The 20104-nt window shown below is 44.6% G+C and overlaps 1 protein-coding gene across 3 annotated transcripts in view; it reads left to right on the forward strand.

Annotated features, from left to right (window-relative positions):
• The window catches only part of LOC108549651 (protein pangolin, isoforms A/H/I/S), a 259130-nt gene that overhangs the window by 233384 nt on the left and 5642 nt on the right, over positions 1 to 20104 (forward strand). The window contains exons 3-10 of one of the 3 annotated variants that reach the window (XM_017903147.1): positions 2918 to 3008; positions 4773 to 4868; positions 5724 to 5861; positions 9842 to 9924; positions 10023 to 10153; positions 12091 to 12256; positions 16978 to 17047; positions 19189 to 19429. In XM_017903147.1, the coding sequence (XP_017758636.1) occupies positions 2918 to 3008; positions 4773 to 4868; positions 5724 to 5861; positions 9842 to 9924; positions 10023 to 10153; positions 12091 to 12256; positions 16978 to 17047; positions 19189 to 19381 (968 nt within the window). In that variant the 3' untranslated portion in view covers positions 19382 to 19429. Of the gene's footprint in view, positions 1 to 2917; positions 3009 to 4772; positions 4869 to 5723; positions 5862 to 9841; positions 9925 to 10022; positions 10154 to 12090; positions 12257 to 14315; positions 14476 to 16977; positions 17048 to 19188; positions 19430 to 20104 lie in introns of all 3 variants that reach the window. The other 2 variants (XM_017903145.1, XM_017903146.1) reach the window with 2 other exon arrangements.

Genomic DNA, 20104 nt, shown 5'->3' on the forward strand with positions numbered 1-20104 from the left:
CGTAACGACGATCCGGGGTGACAGCGAGCACGGAGGGGGTGCTGTCGCGGGTTTCGAGTAATTATCGATAGGGTAGAGCCAGGGTTCGAACGGCAGATACCGCTGTATTTTTATTTCTTCCAAGTCGAGTTAGGGAAACGCGTTTACTTCTTTTTGCGTCGGAGCTCGCTGCGGCTTGCAAACGAGGGAGGTTTTTGGGGGCTTCTGGTAAGCGCACGAGGACACGAAACGTTTCTACGAGTCTCCTTTTATCGGGTAAGAGCACAAGGGTACAAGAGGGTTTCGTCGATGTTGCAGGAATGACTTCACCGGGTGATGGATGATTTATACAGTGGTATCGTGTATCGATCTATTCTCGGGGGTTCATCATTATTCGGGAGGGTTAGTAGAAGGAGTAAATAGAAGGTAATTCTGATTACTTGTCATGAGACAGCAACGAGAATTTTCATCCCTTAACTCTTTGCGGGATTTCAAATAATAAAATAGACCCACGTTGCATGGAAATTTGATTGACTTTTAAATGAAACGAAATTGGTATATTTTTACTAATAAAGGAATCACGTAATGTAAAAACATAAAATCAGAAAAAGAAGATTGTCGCAATAAACCTTACTGGCATGTTAAATATTGCCAACACGAGCGAATACATTTATAACATTTGTCACAAGGTATTACCAACTGCTTTACTGTAAATGAGTCGATATATAAATCTATGTGCGTGCAGCTATTGCAATATTTCGAGATGGGACTAAAAATGTCCCACCATGCATTACGGTGCATCAAAAAAGTGGGATACTTTTAATCTCGGCGTGCCCCAAAGAGTATAATATCCCCTAATAATACTAGTAATTAGCAGTAATATCTTCTGCACTTAATTATTTTGAATCTGAGCCCAACCCTACATTAGGTTCGTCTTCGAGAATCTTAAATTAAATAGCTGCTTCTTCGTCTAACTTTGTTAAACCGAAATTGCAATTTTCGCTGAAGGGGTTAAGAAAGTAACTTCGTCCCTTACGAATATCGTATGCCACGCAAATTATTATCAAACAGAGACTCCAGAGGGTGGACACAGAGCGATGGTCGCCGAGGGATGTGCGGCCAGTGATCAATGTCCGTTCGCCGGGTCATCCGATTCGTGTTTGTAGTGCAAACCGGCACGATATTAAATACATAGTCCTCCTTTCCTCCAATCGGATCGTTCTTCTTTGATCTCGCCCGTAATAATGTTTATCCTGCATCCGTTGATACGCGGCCAGCAGGCGCGACGCCGACGGCGCACTGTGTCGCCGCGAATCAAACTACCCCCATGAAAAAGTATCCAGGGTAAATTGCGATTGTTCTCGGGGATCGTTAGCGAATTCGGTGCAGTTGAAACTGGTTCAGCGTTGACAGTTGAATATTAAACGCAGCGTAGGCTGCATCGAATTCTTCGATTTAGGGGTGAGTTTTATGCTAGAGTCCCATGTTTTTGGAAAAATTTAGAAAAATTAGATACTTCACGGTAAATTGCGGTTGCTCTCGGGGATCTTCAACGAATTCGTTTGACAGTTGAAACTGATTCATCGTTGACAGTTGAATATTAAACGCAGCGTAGGCTGCATCGAATTCTTCGATTTAGGGGTGAGTTTTATACTGGAGTCCCATGCGTTTGGAAAAATTTAGAAAAATTTAGAAAAATTAGATACTTCACGGTAAATTGCGGTTGTTCTCGGGGATCTTCAACGAATTCGTTTGACAGTTGAATATTAAACGCAGCGTAGGCTGCATCGAATTCTTCGATTTAGGGGTGAGTTTTATACTGGAGTCCCATGCGTTTGGAAAAATTTAGAAAAATTTAGAAAAATTAGATACTTCACGGTAAATTGCGGTTGTTCTCGGGGATCTTCAACGAATTCGTTTGACAGTTGAATATTAAACGCAGCGTAGGCTGCATCGAATTCTTCGATTTAGGGGTGAGTTTTATACTGAAGTCCCATGCGTTTGGAAAAATTTAGAAAAATTTAGAAAAATTGGATACTTCTCGGTAAATTGTGGTTGTTCTCGGGGATCTTTAGCGTATTCGTTGACAGTTGAATATTAACCCTTTGCACCCGAGAGGCGCCTTTCAGTCGCCATTTGATAAAATTTCGAAGCTTGATATTAATTAATATATCAAATTTAAGACAACGTAACAGTGTGCGAGGTATCGAAATTAAATAATTCTACCTGTTAATTATTATACAATTTCTAATAATATATCAAATTTAAGACAACGTAACAATGTGCGAGGTATCGAAATTAAATAATTCTACCTGTTAATTATTATACAATTTCTTACTTACTGCTAGAAAAATATCATCAGTCTTATAGCAGAAAATTTTTCTCGTACTCCTCTTTAGCCAAAATATCGTCGAGTGCAAAGGGTTAAACGTAGCGTAGGCTTCATCAAATTCTTCTATTTAGAAGGGGTGAGTTTTATGCTGGAGTCCCATGTGTTTAAAAGAATTAAGAAAAAAAAATGTATTCTCGTAGAAATTGAAGAAGAATTTTAGAATATCGCGATTCGTTTTTAACATTCGTTTATATACAAGTAATACGATTTTTCCTATCGAGCTTTGAAGGATTTAAAGTTTCCAAACTCGAGTAAATCTCGCGTGATCCTCTCACGATAATGGCGCAAGGTTTTACGTGATTACTTTCATTTATAACCGTTGTTTCGTCTACAACGTGTAAAATAAGATGTAAAAATATTTTAATAGAAGCCGTATAACGAAGCACGCAAAGCGGATACAACAAAGTTCCATTACCGTTTTCGAGTAACGGCGATTACGTCTTGAAACACCCGTCACGCGCTCGACGTGCCTCTTTGCTGAACTTTAAACGCGAGACGGGGCATCTTTTCCAGCGAGTGCAACAACAGTATCGTTTTTTGTTCCAGGTCTGACAAGAGCACCGATGTACCCCTTCTCCACGGGTCAATATCCGTACCCCATGCTTAGCCCGGAAATGACGCAAGTCGCCGCTTCCTGGTAAGTCGATACACTTGGTTCACCGATGTTATAAAACCTCGAGCTACAAGAGAGCCGCATAAACGGCTGCTCGTTACGCGTACATCTTGTAAAATAACACGACTAATTAACCCTCTTATCAACCGTAGGCAACAGATCGGAATAGTACAATTTCCCGATAATTTCGCGTCCCGTCGTCGTTAACCATTTTTCGTGCCGGGAGACGCGGATAAAGGAAGCGGATTGAATGGCCATAGATACGATCGTAATAAAGTCGCGACGATCCGAAGCGAGTTCGACGAGAAGTGGGCCTGATTTACATGAGAAACGTCCGATTTTCCTCGCTCAAGCAGTCGTTAATTCCGTCTTTCGCGTACCGACGATTCAACCCTCGAACGCGACACTCCACCGGCATAAACGCGATTTTTATTTAGTAGCATTCCTCTCAACCCTTCTTTCATCCCCCGTTGTCGGTTCAGTCATCGTACGCGCGTTTTTCGGAGCAATAAAATGGGGAGAGCGAAGAACACGCGTTGCGTACCGAGTAAAACGGGCCAACGAGTTTCTCGATTCCGTTGCCGTTTTCCCGGCCAAATCACGGCTACGTTTCCTCGGTCATCCTCTCAGTTCTGGTCTATTAGGTCCGCTACGTTCACCGACGGTCGCCATCGTCGCAGGTCCAGCAATAACGCGCGCTGACCGCATCGGAACAACCCTCTTGCGGCCGACGGTGCCTCAACCGCCCTCCTTGTTATTTGCTTTCTGCTCGAACCGTCCCAAATTGAGATTTTCCACGGATGATTAGGCACGTTCTTCTCAATTAGGAGGGCGGCACCGCGCTTTTCCCCGCCGACTCCGTGGGACCGTCTCATAGCTGCGAGTGGAAACCAAGAGAGATCTTCGAAGGATCTCTGTCTCAGGGTGACGAAGAAATTCCGATGCAGAGAAGTTTTGAATTAAACAGGCTGAAATTTGCGTTTCTTTGCGAAAGGAATTCGGAAAATTTTAGTACCTTTCCTTGGATTTTTCTTTTTTTTTTTTTAATCGCAGAGGAGAATTTGCAAATTTGGTGTCAAACGATTAGATACAACGGATTTAATGGACTAAAATATTTAGTAAATTAATATTTTTATTGGAAATTTCGTAGGGGAGCGAAGAATTTCTATACCGGGGGTGAAAGGTCCGCGTGGATTGAAATTGCGAGTTTTGGAGAGTTTTCAGTTCGGAAACTCGGGAATTTTATTTCTGTTGGATAAAACAGAGTTTGGAAAGTTGATGCCTGTTGGTGGATTTTTCTCGGGTAGAAAAAATTGTGGCGAAGAAAATTTTGTATCGGGGGTTAAAGGTAATCCACTCTGCGTAGACCGTACTTTATTGAATTAGCGTTTTCGTTGGGAATATTTATATCCAAAGAATAAAAATATTAATTATTCTGCAAAAATAAAAAAAAAAAATACAAAGATTAAAAAATAATCTCTGTGGAATGCAATTTGAAACCAATTATTTCGACTGATGTAATAACTCCAGTATTATTTTACGAATGAAAATTCGAAAAATGTATTTGTACCTAAAAATTCTTTATTTTTAAGAGAGACTTCGTTTTTCCGTTCCATTTCGGTCCCTTCGGGTGAAATTACCGTTTTACTTTCTAAATGGAATTACGCGGTAATAGATAAGGGAACACTGGAGAAGTCTAGAAAACTACCAGCGGCAGCTAGCACAGCGTACGAAGACAATCGTTTTCAGGCTAATGCTCTTGTTTGACAAGTAACGATTTCGTTTCAGGCACACACCGAGCATGTACCCCATTTCCCCGGCAAGCACTGGTTTCAGAAGTCCGTATCCCACGAGTTTGCCCATCACAAGTTCTAGTTTACCAAGGTTAGTAGGTGATCGAGATCGGATTTGTCAAGTTCATTCAAACATTCTAATTTCTGTTACACGTTACTCCACTCCGCGTCTCTGTACACCCACACTGCAAATACCATCGACGAACGTTTCAACTTGTACCTCTGTGCCACTGCAAACTTTGAGAATTGGCAAATTCGACGGCAAACAAATTCTTCAAACAAATTCACCGTGGATCTTGTGCCACTTTCGCGATTATTTGTCTTTTTAATGAACGACGTGTTTGTCTTTTTAATTTTTCAGTTGAGAATCGATGGAAAAATTGTTTATCCTCCGCCATATTTTTTAAATCCTTATGCCACTCGATTATTAAACTATTTTTACTCGAGTGACGTTGAAACGTTCGGATAACATTGGTTCGATAAAATTGTCAAGCTTCTCCAATTTTTAACCTATTATTTCAATATATTTATTAACGAGGCATTGGAAAAACGAATAATTTGCCAATTCCATTTTGCAATTTTTTTAAATCGCTTGAAACATATTACATATACACGTGTGCGAATATTCCCGAGAAGAGTTGTTAACCTTCGTAATATTGACTGAGATACAAATTTTTATTACAATTTCGAAAATAAATTTTTACTATTTTTCTGGCATAATTTACTCGCGAATATTTTTATCGACGATCGAGGAGGAATAATTTAATTTCAACCTTCATCTCGAGGATTTGGATGTATCACGAAGGTTAAAATCTCTCGATATTCCACGACACGTACCACGTCGATCGATCATCACGAAATCGCTATAAATCGCTATAAATCGTTACATAAATCGCTGTAAACCGCGAATACTGCGAATTACCAAAATCGTGTGACCTTCTTGCAGTGATCTCTACCGGTTTTCGCCGACGGGTCTGATGCCACCGCACCCCGGACTGAGTCCGCACGCACACGCGTTGGCGTCCCACGCATTGGTGTCCTCGGCGCCGAAGACGGATCATTCCACCCTGGATCACAATCACAGGTTCGTTTCCGTCGACATATCAGCGACACCTGCACTCTTTACCGCGTAGCCGAACGATTCGTCGTTACCTTCAATCGAAAAGCTACTCTACGCTATTCGCTGCACGAGGCGATCTTAATCGCAGCCGATGATCGATCAAACTTCTCGATCCAGTGTTATCAAGAGATCTACGAATCGTCGACAAGCAAGCAACGAATTTCGATATAATAAATATATCATATTCGAAAAGCCAGAAGAAAAGCAAGATTTATCGGGAAGAATAGTTCAGACACGTCGATACGAGGGAAAATGAACGCGTGAAAGACCACCGGTTCGGTTCCTACCCTTCTTCTCTTCGCGCCAGTTGCTACATTCCAGGCCGAATTCTCGCTCTGTCGGAACGAAAGACCTACACGCGGTGCTTTGATCAGCGTCGCGGGCACGCTGGTAAATATCGCAGCCAGGAGCATTAGCAAGCAGAACGCGGGACAGTCGATAATTTACTGGATGCACGCGCGATGGGTACGAGGGAGGGATGAAACCGAAGCACGGGACTCTTTTCGTCCTACTGAACTAAAAATGCTCGTCGAGGCGGCACTCGATTGCCGTGTATCGACTCGGCGAAATGGCTTATCTACCATGTTCCATCAGCCACCGACAGAGGAGGTACTCGAGACGGGTGGATACTCGTAGACGTCTCCTTTTCATCCGGGGCGGTTTTTATGTCCTTCCATCGATAAAGGAAAACGACCGGCTGCCTGGCCCGTCCGTTGATAAAGAAGCGTGAGTGTATCAGGGGTTGACGGATAGTTTCGGTGACGACCATAGGGGGTAGCACGTCACAGGGTGTTCAACCCCTCGTGCAGTCGTTCCCCCTTCGCCGGCGAGGCACGTATAACACTTATTGAATGACTCTCTTCGCACAGCGTCTGCGCCTGCCGGCGCCGCCACCGCCAACGCCGCCGCCGCCGCCGCCGGTTATGTATTGATCATTACCCTCTTAAACAGATTTCTAATTTGCATTAGTACCCGGCCGATCGCCTGGCCCGAGCATCGTATACAAAGCCGCATGGTCGCGCTTCCTACATTCGAGGCACGCGTGCACACAAGGCCATATGCACGGCACACACGCCGTGTGATCAGCTGGCAGCTGCTGGACGACGAGGCTCGTTCTCGAAGAGGGGAACGTCGCGTGCCGCCGAGCGTCGGGACGCCGACGGACTTTTACGAGGCCGCGTGAACGGGGCCTCGCGTGCTCTGGTCTTCCATTTTGACCTTCGATCCAAGCCACGTGCCGCGGGGGTTGTTGCAGACCAGCTCGGCCAGTGGCTAGAACTGTTCGTTCGTTGGTTCGCAGATCTGCGAGAAGATCCGACGGAGGTGTACACCACGTGCTCTCGGTTTCGCTCGGGTTTCGGAATTTTTCACTGCGGGAAATCGAGCGAGGGGTGATACCCCGCGGTCGGATCGATCGGACTCACGTGTCAGGATCGGGAGAGCAGAGGCGAGATGTCGAAACTCCTCGTACACGTTGGAATATTCTTTTGGGGTAAAGAGAGATCGATAACGAGGGTATAAAAGCAGCTGATCCGTGGAGACAGAGGACTACCCTCTGTCCGGTGCAGGTGGCACATATCGTGGTGTGTGGTGGTGGTGGTGGTGGTTGTGCTGGTGGTGGTAGTGGTGGTAGTGGTGGTGGTAGTTGGTTGTAGTGGTGGTAGTGGTAGTGGTGGTGGTGGTCCCAGGCAGAGAGCGGCGGGGGCGGAGGGCGCCGATGGTAGCGCCACGCAGCCCGCCAAAAAAAGGCATCACGCAGGGAAAGCGGAGAGAATGCAATCTTCACCCCCCACGCGCGAATTATACATCGGCGGATGGTAGGGTGTCGTTGCTGCGGAGCCATGAATCGCGATGATGGCCCCACGGTGCAGCCCTCCACCCCGCCGCCCCTTCCGCACTCGCGGATAATCAATCGTCGTAACACCGCTCGGTGATTCCACCGACGCCAGGAACGACGCATTTTCGCTGGATGCGGGATACACAGGGTGGTGGAAAGAGGCACGGAGGAAACAGACGGTAGTAGTACACCAGCATACAAACAGACCCGCTATTTCTTACTTCGCTATCTCTGCTCCCTGTCTCCGTGTGTTCCTTGTGAAATAATCGTGGCGAGGAAAGAGGAACAGGCATATACGCGCGCGTGTGCCCGAACTAGCAGAGGAGATAGCTAACAGAAGGAACAGATCTTCCGGTGGTAACGTCTGTGATAAACGGGGGGAAAAAAAAGAGCGAGAGAGAGAGAGAGAGAGAGAAAGTGAGAAAGTACGATAGAAAGAGAGAGAGAGAAAGAGAGAGTCAAGAGAAAAGATTCATCGAGAAGAGACTCGTCTCTTCTGTTTGCTCGTCTTCATTTTTTCGGGGTTGCTGAGACGAATCGAGTGAGGGACACAAAGTGCGAGAGAGAGAGAGTGAGAGAAAGAGAGGATTGCGGCGGGCCCGTGCACGAGATGCCGCCCCTGGAGACATTTTACCGTACGATTCGACGCTCATGAATGTTGAATGCCATCCACGACGATATGGAGCCATTAAGATCGACGACGGGGATACGCGACGTGCGGACGCGGATGCTCGGGACGTGGCGTGAACAGTGTTTCGACTGCTTCCGGGTTGACGCTGTCATCACCGGTGTCGTCGTCGTCTCGTACGGCAGTCAGGCGCCGCGTTGACGTCGTTGCCGTTCGCGTGGATGTTGGTGCGCGTACGTGTGCTGTTTACTACGAGTACCGTTTCGTCGGTATTACCTCTTCGACGTGTGGTACGATGATAGGACACGGGGACGCGGCGACGAATAGCTGCAGCGCGGTGGAGTGCAACGCAACGCGGAACTACCTGGCCACTGACGTTCTCGAGCTTCTCGATCCTGTCGCGATACTACGCGGGCCAACGTGCTCGTACGACGATGCTTGCAACACTGACGAATCGGTTAGCGGAAGGATGATGATACGTTGCTCGAACCGCGGTGTCGATCACTGCGTGATGAACGTTCACGTGTACGGGAAGCTTGGCACGCGAGAGCTCGAATAAAGACACGCAGACGAACAGAGGGAGAGAGAGAGAGAGAGAGAGAGAGACAGCCGAAGAGATTGAGGAAGAAATACAAGGTATTACAACCAGAGTAGAGGTGACACACGCGGTATCGCGGTTCGATGGATCAGTTTAGAGCGTGCCGGTGGGTATAAACGGGGACCCACGAGTGCGATGGAGCCCGAGTGTCTGGAGCCATTGAACCTGGTGATAAAGAAGGACGACATCACTGAGAGCGGGCCGACGACCAACGTGACGATCGAGGAGGGCAGCAGCGAGGCATCGATCAACAGGATCGACGAGGAGAAGTGCAACGGCGATCCTGGCAAGACGATCGAGGAAAACATGACGATACTCCAGGACGCGATGAAGGCCGGCGAGGCTGGCTTACCCACCGCCGATCACAAGATCCTCACCGCACTCTACATGAGCAGCCTGATGCAGATGTCGAACATGAGCCTACCGAGGAGCGTGACACCGCCTCCGTACGGTGCCCAGCATAACTTCATGCAGCTGCTGGCGATGGTGGAGGCGAGACATAGGATGTGGCAGCAGATGAACTGGCCCTTGCCGCAAAATTTCCCCAGGAACCCGCTCACCTTGCCAGCCCAACCGTACTTCGACGGGCCAACCACGAATCTCACGGAGCAGCTCTGCAATACCCAGAACTCCACGCCGACCTATCCCCTATCCTGCACGAAACCTGACCAACAACCCCTGAACCGCGACGCGAAGCAGCCTTACTTCAAACGGTAACAATGGGAACGTAGCTGAATAGGGCGTAGATCGATTTTGCGCGGGAGATACGATTAGCAGTCTTTTTCTTTTTCGTTACCTTTTTTTTTTCTCTCTCGTTTATTTCGTCAAAGTGAAAAGACGATGACGTAGTAATGGAATTTCTTTGGTTGCTCTGTCGACAGGTCTGCGGTAGAACAGAAGAATTCCACGTCGTTACCGACCGACAACGCGAAAGCACAGGACACAGGGCAGCAGAACAATCAAGGTAAGAGCTCGTTTAACGGACCTGGGCTTCTGTGATCAGTTTACCGTTGATTTTCACTGTAGAGGCCACCTCTCATACCCGTCGATGATGTTTGACAGATAAAAAGAAACCCCATATAAAAAAGCCTTTGAACGCGTTCATGCTGTACATGAAGGAGATGAGGGCGAAGGTCGTGGCGGAGTGTACCTTAAAAGAGAGCGCCGCGATCAACCAAATATTGGGAAGACGAGTGAGTAGACGGAACTATACTTTCCTTCATAAGTGTCAGTATAGCGTTGGACAGCTGTTGCATCAGGGTTTGTACGAATTACGTGATTCCGTTCACAGTTTAACGATATTCCTGTCTCACTCATACCTTTTCAGTTCTAGCCGCTGTCAGGATTGTCCGCGTACACGATGAGTCGTGATTCGAGGTGTAAGTGCGAATTAGGTTGAAACAATGGATCAACTTACTCACGTGAATCTTCGTTTTTCAGGCAATCGCAACACTGGCTATTGATCGAGTGCTCGTGTACCTGATCCACGCTTTGCCACCACAATAGCTGATTCTGTACGCGATACGAGGCTATAATAAGTCACTTTTGATTCAAGGACAATGATAGTGTAATAATAAGTATCGGTAGTCTATAGATATACCACTTTTATCCGAGTGTCACATTAAAAATTAAAATCAGAACCTCGACGTTGTAACATTGTCTGAATAGGAATTGACAGTTGACCTATTCGCAACTGTGTAGCCATATAGTATTTATATCAACTTGTACTGCTGCGTCATATCTTCTTAGATTTCTAAACACAAATTGGAGATAATATAACGACGAAGAGAAATTTAATTCAGTGTCGTATCTATAATATTCGAGACTAGGGTTAAGATCGTAGGATAACCCCACAATCTGATAGTAAGCAAACTCTGACGTTGTATCGTGTACAGAAGCAGCGAAGATAGAGGTCTGTGGAGATGGGACGAGTTGCCCAAAGCGTGATCCAGGAGCACGTGTACTCTTTCAAAGTCGTATCTCTGTAGAACGAAGATTCACCAGAAGGCAAAAGTCAGTCCATTCGACCTAATTCGTGTCACGAGGTCTCAGCCCTTTTATACCACGAATTACGTCCCACCCTGTATAAATTGTTTAAATTGCTATTAACAGTATGATGAAATGTTTCAGGAGCAAATTCTTTTTCTTTTTTTTTCTCTCTCAATTTCAAGATCACGTAGAGAAAGTCGACGAGAAAGAGACTTTTTGGAACAGCAGCTGGTTCCTAAAACATCTTCCCGTATCGTTAATAGCAACGAAGACGCTTCGGAAACGTGTTCGAACGAGCCCTGATGTAAAGAGGAGCGTGCCGAAAAGTCAAGATTTTCTTCCGTGTCTCTCTTTGCTTTCCATCCGAACGATTACCCTCGATGATTCACGAATCGTGACGATTTAACGGGAAACGAATTGCCTCGAATATAACGTCCAATGAAAAGCTTGCCTAGAAATGATAAGAAAAATCACGTGGAATGTCAACGATCAAGATTCGCATCGTCACAGGCATCGAATGGTAGACGCTTAAAGATCGACGATCACGTTAATCCGGAAGGAAAATGTTGACTTGGCGGGCACGGAACGATCGGTATCCACAGAGAACCCTGAAACGCAAAAGGTGTCTCGAAGGACGATCGGAAATCTGGGAAAGAGAGGAAAAGATATAAAGACAAGTTGCATGCGTTTTGTTAACTCTTTCGTTGGTCCGCGAGATTGATAAAATATCGAAGCACTAACCGTACCTGCTAGTATCTCAGTACGACTAGATAGATAGAATAATAGACTAGACTAGAGAGAAAGAGAGGGAGAGAAAGAGAGAGAGAAAGAGCATCGTAGGTGGGATCTAAGGAAGTGTCTCGGCCATGTAAATAGGGGGTTGTTTCTAGGGGTGGGTCGAATTAAAACGGGTCGGGGGAGTATCGAAAAAAAAAAAAAAAAAAAAAAGTTTATGTAAAATAAGAACACCTCTCTCTTGATGTGTTTATCCACGGTGTGAGGGGAAACGAGTTGCTAAAGAGTAACATAATAATAAGAAAAAAAAAAGATAAAAATAAAAAAAAAAGGGACACACGGTGCACGGATAAATACTGTGAGACTGTGAATCTGTGAATCTGAATTTTGGGGGTATGACACGCAGTGGCACTCGCTAAGCCGGGAGGAGCAGGCGCGGTATTATGAGGCGGCCAGGCAGGAGCGCCATCTCCATCAGCAACGATACCCCGGCTGGAGTGCCAGGGATAACTACGGATACGGCAGCAAGAAGAAGAAGAGGAAGAAAGAACGGTCCGCAGATCCCACCGGAGGTACCACTTTCCAGTGCTAGAACAGCAGGCCCTTAATAATTCATTATAATAATAATAATCATAATAATATAATAATAATAATAATGATAATGATAATGATAATAATGATAATAATAATAATAATTCATATAGATTACCTACTACTGGTTGATATTGAAACGATCAAAGTCTCTGTGCGTTTCATTCTGTTTCTTTAACGAACAATGTTTTTTATTGTTACTTATTATTTCGTTTTTTTTTTTGTTTTTTTTTTCGATTCATTTTTTTCTGATCTATCGTTCTTGTTCTCTATCGTTAGATTTTATTTTTTTTTTTTCTTTTTTTTTTCTCAACCGTCCATTTTTTACTTATTATGTTCCTCTCATTTTCTTGTTTTCACTTGTTATTTTTTTTTTGCCACCAATTTTTTTTTCTTTTTTATCGTTTACCGAATGTCTCTTTTCGTTCATTCGTTTATTTGTATATTTTATTTTTATTTTTGCGTTTTTTTTCAATTTTTTTTTTTTTCTTTCAATTCCGTCTGACATTTTTCACTCTTCGACTCGTGCCGACTTTGTTTTCTCATGTGTTCAAATGAATACCGAGCAGCCCTGTCGAACTATACGCACGGCGCCCGCGTAACACGCGTGCACGCGCCGCGCGTTCTCCGCGCGATGCGTGCACGCGCTTACGTGCACGTGTTTCCGTTCTTTTTTTTTCGACTCGATTGCATATTATTGGATTACATTTGGATTGTCTGTTGGGGGCGGATTCTTTGCGGATTCATGCGGCCCGATTAATTAACATGCGGCGGCGCAGCAAGAGGGAAAGAACGGAGTCTCGCGGCATGCGACGATCGTTATACGCAGATTCTTTTTTTTGTGTATCTGGCCAAACTCCCTAAAGCGGTATCCGTTCACGGAGAGACAAAAGAAAAAAGAATGTGAGAAAAAAGAAAAAAGAAAAAGATGAAAGAAATGTACGTTGAACGAACGAACATAGATCGACTGTGATTAATTCGAACGAGAGCGATGATGTACGATGATGAGAGCCTTAGGTACGGGATGTCTGGTAGAGCCCGAGGGATACTCGATTCCCGATCGTTTCCTCTTCACGATCATTTCCAAACCGGGACCGTTGCTGCTACCCCTCACGATCGAGACGAATTTTTGGTCCAGCGAGAACTCGCTGCTGGTAGATCCTCGACGTCCCTTCGCCTCTTTCTAGCATTCTCACGAACGATCGCAATTTTTTTCTCATGATCGTGGACGGTAAGTGAATACACTCTCTCTGATTGTGAAATCCTTTCCGTTGTCCCATCCGAAGGACGTCGATCGGAGTATGCGAATACACTGAAAAAAGCAGGCGTGAAACTTGCAAAGTCTAATTCTCGTAGGGGTTGTTAGTCGATTACGATTGCCCTGTTGGAAATCGAAATTTAACCGTAAGCAAGATCATCTCGCGATTATCTCGCGTAGAAAGTAAAACACGGTCGAAATGATTTTTCTCAGTGTACGAGACCAGGCAAATTCCCTAGAGTTCGTTGGACCACGTGCTCTCGCGAATAATCTAACGTGTGTGTTCCGTTCGCCATAACACTCTTGACGGTTCTCTATCAGACACCCTGTATCGTAAACGTTCTTTACGATGAAAGTAACGATACGACGAATAGCGGTACAAGCGAGGGGGAGGGGAGTATCTAGGCTGTTCTTCTAGCACTTTAAACGGAAAGTAGGGACCCCAGTGTTACTGAAATATGCTCGAGCAAATGGCGACGATGCGTCGAACGAGCATATACTATATACAAAGCGCATACGAACGAGAAAAACGAGATTTTTTATTATTTAACCCGAACAAACCAAAAAAAAAAAGATCATATGACAGAAAGAAAAAGATACGAGCAAACAGTTACCAAAAAAATAAAAAAAAAAAAAAAAAAAGAATACAAACGAAAGATGCAAATTAGGGTGGCGGTAGTAGCATTAGTGAATCTCCTTTTTTTTTTCTTCTTGATTAAAAATAATTGTTTAGCCCACGGTTCATGCACAATTACAAATAGTGTTTGGTTCTCTCTCGGTAGTGGCACGCGCTAGGGCGAGAGGAACAGGCCAAGTATTATGAGTTGGCGCGACGGGAGAGACAGTTGCACATGCAGCTGTACCCTGACTGGTCTTCCCGCGCAAATACCAACCGAACTAAGAAGAGGAAGCGCAAACAAGACACAAACAGTGATCCTGGAGGTACCCACATGCCTCACTCCACACATTCTTACAAGCTCCCCCCGCCCCACGAACAGCAACAACAACTACAACTACTACTACCACTACTACTACTACTATTACTACTACTACTATTACTACTACTACTACTACTATTACTACTACTACTACTATTACTACTACAATTACAACACAGCCACAGAAATTTATTGAAATATTTCCCCCTTTTTCAACAGCCCCCCACCCCCTCATTATTACATATACTATTATATAATTATTATATACATTCTTATTGCTACACTACATTATGTTGCATGTTTTCCCCCCGTCTTGGGGTTTTGGGTCGATATATATACATATATATATTATATATATATACGATTATTATTATTACTATTATACATGCACACGCATATATACGTTCATATATACATATATATATGTAACTTATATTACATCTATTATTGTGTATGGTCTTTCGTAATTTTTGGTTCTTTTTTTCTTGGATAACGAACGAAACAAAAAAAAAAAAAAAAAAAAAAATAGAGAAAAAATAAGTAGAATACGAATAAAATAACACTCGCGTGAGCGGGCGTGCACGTACGCATGCGCACGTGCGTGCCTCCATGGTTTTCGACAGATTTCCATTATATATTGCTGTCAAATATATAACGGGAACCAAGTTAAATGGGACACGAGCGCATTCAGTACACACGTACACGCACATGACACAGCATTATTAATTATTAATTACGTATACAACTTTGGGGACGCTGGCCATCTTGCATTTTTACAGGGACCTATACTCCGCAATCAGACAATCCTAAGCGTTTTTAATTTTCACTCAGTCTCTCTGTGTTCACCTGTCTCTTTTCTTTACTTTTTTCTCTCTTCTTTTTCTTCTTTTCTTCCGCCTCTTCTCTCTTTCCACGTCTTTCTTGCGTCTCTCTTGCCTTTTCTTTACGTCTCATTTACCTTCTTCCGTCTTCTTCTTCTTCTTCTTCTTCTTTCACCGTTTCTCTCTTCTTCGTTACTTTTCTCTCTCTCTGATACTATGGTTTCGATTCACACCTCTCACCCCCTTCTCTGTCTTTCTTTTTTTTTTCGCTCGCCATCACCTTTGATCGTTTCAACATTGCCTGACGACCCCGTTCATTTTTTCTCTAATTTTTACATTTTTAATTTTCATTCGTTTTACTTTTTATTTATTTATTTATTTATTTTTTTTTTTATTTTGTTTCTTCGTATAACGATTGTAATTAAGTTCATCCCCTGCCCCCTTTTTTCTTCGTTTGGTTCTTTCTATGGTCACCTCTAATCAATCACTCAATTATTCTCGACCCTTACATGCGATTCGTTTCGTTCGCGACGCCCGAGCGCTCGGGCGTCCTTTTGTTTCTTCCTTTTTTTTTTTTCTTTCATTTTTTTCTTTTTACATTCATCTTTAATATTTATTGTCTAGAGCTTGCGTTTAATACAGATCACGACATTAATTGAGTAGATATGATCTTTGATCGTGTTTTTTACGCCGTTTTAACGTTTTTACGCTGCATGCCGTTTTTTACTCAGCTTGACAGAATATCTCTTTTTATTTTATTGTTTTGTCGATTCGCAGGGTCATTCTCGGAAGACTGCAATGCAATTCCGTTTCACGATGATTCCACGTTTGTTGCACAGTTTTTCGATCGACGTGCGCTCCACCGTCCATAAGTTACCCCGGACGCTTGTTGATTTAAAAGACGATAAAGCCATCGTTTACGGTACGAATGACGAATAAGCGTTTTCCATCGTTTACCTGCACTTTAAACGCGTCAACATTCCCGTGACTTATGGACGACGGTGCACAGAGACGAAGAAAACGGTAGCGGATGTTGACGTCTTCCGGGAAGGCCCTGCGTCACTGATATATTGTCAGATTTCTAGACCATTTGAGCTTGAAGATCGTCGGCTTAACTGCAAATCGCTTTGCGTTCGAAGAAATTCCAAGTTCCGTTCTGATAGAGATCATTAGACTTTCGCGTGGCGGATCAAGCTCAATCGGTCGCGATCGTTCTGTTGCACGCATGACTAGTTGACAAACGTGTCGAGTTCGTTCCGCGTTCTCGGCGATGCCTGCAACGAGTTTGCATCGTTTCACGCGATCATCGATAACGAGGCTTTCTGCACTTTGCAAAAAATACGATATACACGTGTAATATCTCACGAGTTAATCCCTAATATGGATCCGATCCGCGGGACAAGCTCTGTTCTTCCGTATCGTTCTACGATCGATCGTAGAACGATCCGCGGATCGTTCTGCAGCTCGGGCATCACTGTCAATTACCGTCATCCGTCCGACGAAACGAGAGAAATTCGACGATGTATTACATGTTCGTGTTATACGTGTACGATACGTAGAAAAAAGAAAAGGGAAAAAAGAAAAAAAAACGAAAGAAAGAAACGAAATAAACGCCACCCCAACCCTGTTCGCAGCGACGAAGGCTGTGCAACCCCGCTAATCGGTGCACGTTTCGCATTTTCTAGGTAACAACATGAAGAAGTGTCGCGCCAGGTACGGATTAGACCAGCAAAGCCAGTGGTGCAAGCCGTGCAGGTACGTGTGCATCGTGTAGAGGGTTTGACTCGTTGCTTCTTGAGAGGAGAATTATATACCGTCATGTCGACAAGCTGCGCACGCTGGTTCCGGTCGCGTGTACATACGTATTCGATCTTGAGAAGTGTTGAGAAGGAACTAGAAGTCTCACGTCGGGTCATAGTAGTGAACACTAGAGGAAGTTACTTTTCTTTATATATGTGGTGAATGATGGTGAACGATACGAAACGCGGGTTGCCGCTGTGGAGTATCCTCCATTATGGATTTTTCCCGCGAACGTGCCTCGAAATGGTAACCTCTTCGGAAATGGCTTCCTTTCGCAGCAAACTTTATACTCGCCTATTCGTTATCGCGTGATTTATTCGCGAATATTTCTTTTTCTTATTTCTCCCCGCGAGAAACGAGTTCTCGGGTCTCAAGATGGACGTAGATTGGTTCTAAAGCGGTGACAAAATGGAGGATACTCGAGCTCGCAGCCCGAGGCAACCGGGCACAGATGTAAAATACAGCAGTTGACCGATGGTAAATCGGGCCATCACGTTCGACTAAGAGACTTGCAACCCGGGCACGAAATATAGTATCTCTCGATTATCACCACTTCTTACCGTTATCGTCTTCTACTCCGTTCCGTCATCCACATGTTATCGTGGAACTTGAAAAAAGAACGAAAGTAACATGCCTGAACGAAATTATTCGAAATCCCGTCGCGAAACTTGCAAAAATTCGTACGCCAGTGGGGCGCCACACCGCGGGGTGAAAGTTACGCGACGAATCCTCGAGTTCGAGTCCTCGCGATGAAAATCTAGCTTGTCCGTCGTCGATTTTCTCGATAATGAAAAAAAAGAAAAAAAAGAAAAAAATTAAAACACGGAGAAAAGAATAGCAAAAGAGAGTAAAGAGAAAGAAAGAGAAAGAAACGAACTAAAAGCGACCGTCAGAAAATGTGTCTTCCAAAGAAAAAAAAGAAAGAAAAAAAGAAAATAGGGAAAGTAGTAACAGAATGTACGAGAAAGATGTTTAGAAAGAACAACGAGATGTAGAATATAGTCGGAAAAATGAAAAAAGAGAAAAGAAAAATGAGAAAGAAAAATCGGATTTTTCTCGCACGCTGCTGGATCGATCCGAAACGACATCATCCACTTGTACTTTGCTTGTAAATATCTCTACTAGATACCACACTGTAGTTTATTGCGGCATCACGAGCCACCCGTTTTAGCGCCACTATAACTTCCGTTTCTCACTGTACGTAATCGCACAGTGCCGCCCAAACGCCCCAACTCCCGGCTGGGTTTGTGAATCTCATGGACCTCATTAAAGGGGCGATGAACGAATCCCAACCACTGTTTCTCTCGTGAAATTTCATCTTCCATGCTTGATTATCGTATGCATTAAAAGATAACAGAGAAATAAAAATAAAAGAAAAGAGCATAAAAGTTCCTTGACTTGATCTACATAGAAGCAAAGCTCGAGCTTCATACTCGATCGCGCTAACTTCAAAGAATCGTTGTTCGTCTCCGCAAATTTTCACTGGGATTCGAAGGCATTTCTAACAGACACGTGGAATGCATCGCTCAGAGGGTATTCGACACAGTGGCGGAAGCTTTCATGATACATGGACCAACTTGGGAGACATATTTTCTGATCAGACAGTGCAGAATCGCTGACACTCTCGGTCGGATCGCCTCGTTCCGCGACAGACGTCGAGTTTCTTCCGATATTCTCGCGCGTTGCTCGTCGAAGAGCCAGGACAGGGTCTCTCCGGATCACCTCGATCTTCCGTATCCGCGAGATCGTCGCCGGAGAACCGGAGGACCCCCTGGTACCTCGAACGCAACCACCTCTCGTCGCGGCTCGCGCTCTTGATGGACCTCTGGTAATCTCTAGCAACCTCTGGTACACTCTGGCAAACTGTGGTGAACCGTGTGTAGCAAACGGAGAAGCGTGTAAATCGCGAGGAAAGAGGGCGAAAGAGTGGCGAGCGAGAAATCGCTGGCAAGCCGCGAGTCAGCTTACTCGCGTGTCCACGGACTCGGGCCGATGCGTGTGGGTGACGACGATACGGTGTGGGATTAAGGTGGGATTAAAGTGATAACGTCGATGCGACGAGCGCCCCTTTAATGGCTGGTGGTTGGTTTTGGCAGCCCAGTGGAGCATGGAGCGGGGATGGGCATCCACGCGAGCATAATCCATCACGGTGTGGGAAGTAGCGCGGGGGCAGGGGTCGGGGCTGGAGGCGGTGGAGGGACGGTAGGGGCAGCGACTGCCCCTCCAAACACCAACACTGCCTCCAATGCCTCCTCGCCTCAGCAAGAACCCACTTATGTTAATCTCTAGTCAAGCCTATCGCCTCCCTTCTACTGCAACACTTCTTCTTAAACAGTGGTCAGTCCCGACTTAAACCTACGGGCGTAGCTGGCCCTCGCTATGCTCAGCCAACTCTGCTCGTTGCCCGTGAAAGATAGGGAAAAGGAAAGACGAATGGGAAAAGATAGAGACAAATGGTGAGGAGAGGAGAATGGAATTCTAGTAGTATTACTTTCATGGGGGGATGTACGTGCGGCAATTTTGCTATCGGTAGATCCCGATGATCTACTAAAAGGTATTCTCTGATACCTTTTCCGTTTTTTTCTCTTCTTCTATTTTTTTTTTTTTTTTCTTGTTTTTATTATTATTATTATTTTCGACGTGTTTACCTCGCGTTTATCTCGTGTTTAACTCGTACGATACGCGTGTATGTACTCGTTTTGGGTTTTTGGGAAGAGTAAGAAAGGGGAAGTGAGTGCACTTGCGGTGGTCGACACGAGCGGGCTGGCATAGTGAGCGGCACAGCGACGCCCTAATGCTCGCATTGTTTCTCATTGTTGTGGCTCTTTGCAGCTTATTATTGTTACATTTGATTTACCCTCGTTTAGTTGGACTTTACTCAGTGTTGCCCTTAGCATGGCTGGTCTGTAATACATTATAATACATCTGTATGTATATATTATATATATAGCGTCTGTGTTTATATATATAAATATATACGTTGTTGCGTACGTCTACTACGTGTAACCAAGA

Source organism: Eufriesea mexicana, unplaced genomic scaffold, assembly GCF_001483705.2.
Source record: "Eufriesea mexicana isolate 0111107269 unplaced genomic scaffold, ASM148370v2 scaffold2119, whole genome shotgun sequence".
Taxonomy (NCBI): Eukaryota; Metazoa; Arthropoda; class Insecta; order Hymenoptera; family Apidae; genus Eufriesea; species Eufriesea mexicana.